The sequence below is a fragment of the Nicotiana sylvestris genome, chromosome 7 (assembly GCF_000393655.2).
Source record: "Nicotiana sylvestris chromosome 7, ASM39365v2, whole genome shotgun sequence".
In the NCBI taxonomy this organism is placed as follows: domain Eukaryota; kingdom Viridiplantae; phylum Streptophyta; class Magnoliopsida; order Solanales; family Solanaceae; genus Nicotiana; species Nicotiana sylvestris.
The window spans coordinates 91,395,261-91,402,437 of record NC_091063.1 but is presented as its reverse complement, the minus strand read 5'-3'; the positions used below and the strand labels follow the sequence as shown (position 1 = coordinate 91,402,437).

Below are 7,177 nucleotides of genomic sequence, written 5' to 3'. Positions count from 1 at the left end.
GAGGCCCGGTCGCACCAAACTATCCTTAATTAGTAATTATCTATGGGTTTCAGGCTCGATATTTGAGGCCCGATTGCACCAAGTTATCCTTAATTATTATGTGTGTCAATTTCAATAAGTTTAAAATTTTATTAGTTTAATAAATTAAATAATTAATTATTGAATTGGACTGAGTAATTATCTATGGGTTCAATGCTCGATATTTGAGTTAATTTGACAACATATATTAATTTGTTAGTTTTGTAAGTTTATTTTTATAAATTAAATAATTAATTTTGTAAAGTGTAATTGGATAGAGTTTGTAGTTAGTACATACCTAAACTACAGAGACTCTACGCTAAAAGGCTCTATATTTTACTACGCTAAAAGGCTCTATATTTTACTACGCTAAAATGCTCTATATTTTACTACGCCATAAGGCTCTATACTACGCTAAAAGGCCACTATTATATATAAAAACAACAAACATAACATACATATAAACAACAAACTAAATAAATAATATTTATTTATTATTTAAGCAAATAAAAACATAACATTAACAATAAAAATTATTTATCAAGTCTTAACTATTTTTTGTTCCAAGGCTAATAATTCAATCCGGGTAAAAATAACATACAAATTTAAACACAAACATAGCACAAATCAACGTGGAAACACATTTAACAAAACAAATATGCATATGCTCTACAGGTTTCGACATAAACAAAATCGAAATATCTCGATTTAAGTTTTTCGAAATAGATCCAAATCGAATTTTTAAACCCGAAAGAAGGAATCCAAGGCTTGTGCTGTGTGCAGGACTTACACTCTTCGCTTTTTGTGTGACGGGTGGGGCCCAAATTTTTTTTTTAATTCGCGGGGGGTGGGGGTAGGGGGGACCAGCAGTGGTGGGGATTGTTTTTTAAAAAATGGATCTGTCGTGATCGTGGGGAAGAAGAAGGGGCACTATATTTTATTATAGGAAAACGCATTACAATACTGTGTTTTCCTTAAACGCAATTGTAATGCGTTTTCCTATAATAAAATATAGGGACGCAGTAGGGGGCCTATATTTTTTCATAGGAAAACACAGTACAATACTGCGTTTAAGGAAAACGCAGTATTTTAATGCCTTTTCCTATAAAAGAATTATTTTTTTAATAAAATGCAGTATAAAACTGCATTTAACTTTAACGGCTAACTTTCCGTTAAAGTAAAATACAGTATTATACTGCATTTTATGTATAAAATATAACTTTTTTTTAAACCATAGAAACTTATTTTGTGCCAAAAATGACACTATTTCAGTTTCGGGCGTGGCCAACCGAAGTTGTCTAGCTTTATCCAATCCAGAATGTAAATTGTAAAATAAACTATCTTGTCACAAGCCAGAGAAGACTTTTTTTGGAGTATTATATACCAATTGAAGTTGAAGATATAACTCAAATATTTAAGTCAATACTCTGGGGAGGCCATTGCTATCGTTTAATCACCCAAGATAAAGTTTATATTAGATTACCTGTATATCATACAATCATTGTGTATTAAATAAATCAAAATTTGCATTTGTTTAAATGCTTAAAATCTTGGGTCAGCCCTTTTTTCGGCCCTCTGTATTTGGAATAAATACGATCCAAGTTCATTTGTATTCTTGAATCAATACAACAGTTGACTTTTGAAAACTCCTATATAAGCAACAGTTCCCTTTTCCCTTTTCGTAAGTATCTCTCCTGCTAAACTCCTCATCATCCTTCTTCCCTAGGTACATTTTTTAGACGTGCTTGTTTTAATTCCTAGATAAATGCATACTTTTAAAAACTTTTTTGCATTCTTGGTAAGTAGTGGTGGATCCAACATATTGGCTGCCGATTCAACATTTCTCACTTTTTCAATTATGGGTTCACAACTTACTAATATTACCCATGCATACATAAATATGTCTTTAGAAAATAGTGATATATTAATAGTGTGCACCCTATATACAAAGCGGATTTTGATTGAATCAAAAAAGTACACGTTCAAATCCTGGTTTCGCCTCTGGTTCCATCGACCCCCCTGGAGTCTATGTTGGAGCGTCGTTATTAGACTGAACCAATGTTTGTGAATAAAACGTAGCACAATTCAAATTTTTTGTCGTCCCACAAGGTTGACAAAACCAAAGTAGATTATTATTTTAATTGCTTGTCCTTTCTTGTATGAAAATTTATTCATCCTCCGTTTGTATATTTGTAGGTAAAGAATGAGTCATCGTGTTAGTGACTATTCTGGGGAGATGGATACAGACATAAGTAGAGTGGCTTCCTCAAGGAACTTGCCTTATGTTCACAAAGTTGGAGTTCCTCCAAAACCAAATTTACTCAAGGAAATTACTGAAACTGTTAAGGAAACATTTTTTCATGATGATCCTTTGAGACATTTTAAGGACCAATCTAAGACAAAGAAATTGCTTCTTGGCATTCAAGCTGTTTTTCCCATTCTTGATTGGGGAAGGTCTTATAATTTCTCCAAGTTTAAAGGTGACCTTATTTCTGGCCTTACTATAGCCAGTTTGTGTATCCCTCAGGTAAATAATTAGTCATTAATTATTTGGAGTTTGTGTTTTTTGTTGCCATGTTAATTGATTAATGTTTCTAAGCTTGGCCTTTCAGGATATTGGCTATGCAAAACTTGCAAATTTGGATCCTCAATATGGGCTATGTAAGTTCACTCTCCCTTTTACCATCCTTAATCAGTGGCGGATTCTGAATTTAAACTTGACGGACTAACTCATCCTGTGTTTGAAATTGTGGGTTCATTGTTTAATATATGTTGAAATTTTGGTTGTTCTTCACTAGATATCTATAATATGTGTTGTAATTATTTGATTCAGTTGAAACCACAATATAGTAGCTCCATCCGCCTCTAGCCCTACCCCCAAGAGGCAGATTTAGAACGGGATTCTGTAGGTTCAGCTAAACTCATTACTTTTGGCTCCACCAATATATACTAAAATATATAAATATAGTAAGAGCACCCAGTCCAGAGGCAGACCTAATAGAATGAGTGGTGCACCCGTGAAGTTTGGTAAAAACTCTATATCTACTTGTACATGTCTTTAAAAATTAGTAATATATTAGTAGTGACACCCTATATACAAAGCAAATTCTGGTTGAATGCAAATATGCGCCCGCTTCCTTTAAATCCTGGATCCGCCTTTGGCATCCACCAACTTTAAATTCTGGATTTGCCTCTGGTGCTCCCCTTCTTTATTACTATCAGGTTGAAAGATTAATTTTCATTTTGCTTATTACAGACAGTAGCTTTGTGCCACCCTTGGTTTATGCCTTCATGGGTAGTTCCAGAGATATTGCAATAGGGCCAGTTGCTGTGGTGTCACTCTTGCTTGGAAGCATGCTTCAGGCAGAGTTAGATCCTGTTAAACAAAAACTCGAGTATCAGCGCCTTGCTTTCACTGCTACGTTTTTTGCAGGCATTACTCAGTTCATTCTTGGATTTTTCAGGTTATATTCTGCTTCCTTGAATATGCAACAATTACTATTCCTTGAAGGGGCTCAGATTATGAGTGTCAGACCTTTTAATTTTCGGTGTAAATTAGGACGTTGAATCTGTATTCTGTTTCAACTAAAATGCCATAGTAAAACAGGTACATAAATAGTCCTATAAGGGTTCCAGTGAAGATACATATAGCTGAATTCAACTGAAGCTTAGTAATTGTTATCCTTAAAAGGTTCATAGTAAGAGAAAACTGTTTGACTGTCCAAATAGATGTTACATACAAATGGATACATAGAAATAATATTAGATATAGGCTACATGCTTTAACATGTATGTTACTAATCTCAATTCTTTCCACAAGGCATTTTAGCACTAGAATAAGCTGACTTGTATTCTTTTTTTTTTTTTCTCTCTTTAATTAGGTTGGGTTTCTTAATTGACTTTCTGTCTCATGCTGCGATAGTCGGCTTCATGGCTGGAGCAGCCATTACTATCAGCCTTCAACAGCTGAAAGGTCTGCTTGGCATAAAGAAATTCACAAAGGAAACTGATATTGTTTCTGTTATGAAATCAGTTTTTGCTGCAGCACATCATGGGGTCAGACAAATCTCAATGCATTCCCTTTTTTGTTTTTTTCAACTTGTTAATAGAGCTAACTATCATTCTCTTTTGGATCAGTGGAACTGGCAGACTATTGTGATTGGTGTATCTTTCTTGGCTTTCCTTCTAGTCGCCAAGTTTATCGTAAGAATCAAAATAAGTACAGATAATTATGTTACCATCATGGTTGATCTGATGCCAATTATTATTGCTTTTTGTTTGCCTTTTATTGTTGAACAGGGAAAAAAGAACAAGAAATACTTTTGGGTGCCTGCAATTGCTCCAATGATATCCATTATCCTCTCGACGCTCTTTGTGTTTATCTTCCATGCTGAAAAACATGGTGTCCAAATTGTGAGTTCTTTTATATTATCATAGTTCTTAATTCTCATGTTATTGCAATATTATTTTTATCTTTTTTCTTTCTTTTGTGCCTTACATTTGATCTTTTTATAACATCAAGGTAAGACACATCGAACAAGGGATCAATCCACCATCACTGAAGAAAATTTATTTCAGTGGTGAAAATTTAACCAAAGGATTCAAAATTGGTGCAATTTCTGGTTTGATCGCACTAACTGTAAGTTATGCTTCGCATCACATTAATAGTAATTTCTAGGCCAGGCATCAAAAAGTTTATTTTTATTGTACAAACTTATTGAATTATAGGAAGCTGCTGCTATTGGAAGAACATTTGCAGCATTGAAGGATTACCAATTGGATGGAAACAAGGAAATGGTAGCTTTAGGAACAATGAATATAGTTGGCTCGATGACGTCCTGCTATGTGGCTACAGGTAGGTGCAAACCACAGCGAAACAAGTCTATGCTATGTAAATTTCTCAGTAAATTGATTGCGAATGAACTTGAAATTGTTGCGCAGGATCCTTTTCTCGTTCAGCAGTCAACTATATGGCTGGATGCCATACGGCAGTCTCAAACATTATCATGTCTTGTGTCGTGTTACTAACTTTAGAACTGATCACACCATTGTTCAAGTACACGCCGAATGCTATATTGGCTTCCATCATCATATCTGCAGTTATCGGGTTGATAGATATCGATGCAATGAAACTCCTATATAAGATTGATAAGTTTGATTTTGTTGCTTGCATGGGAGCCTTCTTAGGGGTGGTTTTCGAGTCTGTTGAAATAGGTCTCTTGATCGCGGTAAAAAAGCTGGACAATTCTTCTTTATCTTAATTTCTTGGATTGATTGCATCATACTAAGGCAACATTATCATTTATTAGGTTGCTATATCATTTGCCAAAATCCTCCTCCAAGTTACAAGGCCTCGGATTGCTGTTCTTGGGAAGGTCCCTAGGACTACTGTATACAGAAATATACAGCAATATCCAGAAGCAACAAGGGTCCCTGGAATTCTTATTGTGAGAGTTGATTCTGCTATTTACTTTTCTAACTCCAACTATATGAGGGACAGGTACTAATTGCTACTTCATTAGCTTAACGATATAAGTTGGATTCATATTAAAATCAAAGTTTTGCAGGATACTAAGATGGCTAACTGATGAAGACGAAATGCTGAAAGAAACTAACCAACAAAGGATCCAGTATTTGATAGTTGAAATGTCGCGTAAGGAATTTCCAAAAACTATATTCTTCGAATTTTCTGTCCCTGAGGTTTTCATTGAGTAACTTGATTCTTGCTCTCTTGCAGCTGTTACTGATATAGATACAAGTGGAATTCATTCCTTAGAGGATTTGTTTAAGTCCCTCCATAAAAGAGATGTTCAAGTAAGCTAAAAATAGTATATAAATTTTACATTTGTACCAATCTTTTTGAAGGGCTAATATATTTATGTACACTTTTGATATGTTTACAGCTTGTTCTGGCAAATCCAGGGCCACTGGTAAATGACAAGCTTCATGCATCTGGTTTTCCAGACATGATTGGAGAAGACAACATTTTCCTCACTGTGGCAGATGCTGTCATGACATTTGCCCCAAAAATGGAGCCCTGAATCTTGACAAATACAGTAAAAACACTTACAAAAGAACTATGTTAGTATCAAAGAATCACATGTTTAACTTAAGAAAGTTCAAGGTGTCTATATGATGGTTGAGGGGGGGTTTGTAAATTTGCTTTATTTTTTTCAACTCCATGTATTCCTTTGGTGGTACTTCTTTCACATACAATGTTTTAGAGAGAGTACTGCATAACTAATTTACCTTGTATTTTTGGTGTGTTGACTTGGGTATGAGAAATGTGTTGGAAGATTGAGTAATGCACAATATGCTTTCTTGTTTGACTTCTAATGATCTGTTATGCAACCTAAAAACATGTAAACTTCATAGTATTGTTGTTGAATTATCAATACCATATCTTCTAGTTTAGTTAGTTTGTTAACTAATTGGTTCACTACATAAATAAGATTCCATAATTCCATAAGTTTGGGACTTTGGAACAAAACAAAAAAAGGAAGATTCAATCAAGTGTTTCACTCTCCCAGGGATTTACACATGTATCGAATGCTCATACGAGAAAGTTAACTCATAGGTCTAGAATCTGGGAGGTTATGGTCTTATTGGTGCATACCATAATGGGGTCTTTAATTGAGGTGACATCGTAACAAGTTAGTTGTAGAGAAATATGTGGTTGGATTGAATCTTTTCCAAGGGAACTACTTTCTTCCCCAACTTTCCACTTGAATTTAGTCCCTCGTATACAGCCAAGAAAGTAACTTAATCCTTCACTTTTAGTTTTGCTCATATATAGTTCCCCATCTATGCTCACTGTAGTAACTTAACATCTTATTTTCAGTTATGATCAGAGTTGGTTCATCACATGTAATTCGCAATCATAACGAGATATTCCAACTGCAAGAACTCATTCTAATTTTTAGGCCAGAAAAATACATGTAGTAAGCATGTGAATTGAATTGTCTTTTTTATTAAACATTATGGGTAGAGATGGCAGTGGGGTGGGGCAGGACGGTTGCGGTGCAGGTTCAGTTTTTAATCCGCCCCGCCTCGACCCGCATTGCCCCGCCCCGCATAGGAAAAATTTTCAATTTTAATGAGTAATTATTTCTCTATTACTATATTATGTCTAAAGCTTCCCGTTCTTATTTAGATACAT

The 7,177-nt window shown here is 34.7% G+C and overlaps 1 protein-coding gene across 2 annotated transcripts; it reads left to right on the top strand.

Moving 5' to 3' along the window:
* The first annotated feature begins 1,680 nt into the window (after positions 1–1,680).
* LOC104211391 (sulfate transporter 1.3-like) lies at positions 1,681–6,354 on the top strand. Of its 2 annotated transcripts, none has more exons than XM_070150783.1 (14): positions 1,681–1,699; positions 2,215–2,545; positions 2,631–2,679; positions 3,275–3,482; positions 3,900–4,074; positions 4,156–4,221; positions 4,318–4,431; positions 4,541–4,657; positions 4,747–4,873; positions 4,960–5,246; positions 5,328–5,518; positions 5,586–5,671; positions 5,756–5,832; positions 5,922–6,354. In XM_070150783.1, the coding sequence occupies exons 2-14, from the start codon at positions 2,222–2,224 to the stop codon at positions 6,057–6,059; spliced, it is 1,959 nt and encodes a 652-aa protein (XP_070006884.1). In that variant the 5' UTR covers positions 1,681–1,699; positions 2,215–2,221; the 3' UTR covers positions 6,060–6,354. The 2 variants fall into 2 exon arrangements, with proteins under 2 accessions (XP_070006884.1, XP_009758742.1); XM_009760440.2 differs by having other exon boundaries at positions 1,682–1,744.
* The last annotated feature ends 823 nt before the right edge of the window (positions 6,355–7,177 follow it).

Bases quoted from the DNA above. Each gene is read 5' to 3' on its own strand.
- LOC104211391 (XM_070150783.1), top strand. From the start codon at position 2,222: ATGAGTCATCGTGTTAGTGACTATTCTGGGGAGATGGATACAGACATA. The intron at 5,247-5,327 runs GTAAAAAAGCTG...ATCATTTATTAG, and splicing joins AAATAGGTCTCTTGATCGCG to GTTGCTATATCATTTGCCAA. The intron at 5,672-5,755 runs GTAAGGAATTTC...GCTCTCTTGCAG, and splicing joins TTTGATAGTTGAAATGTCGC to CTGTTACTGATATAGATACA.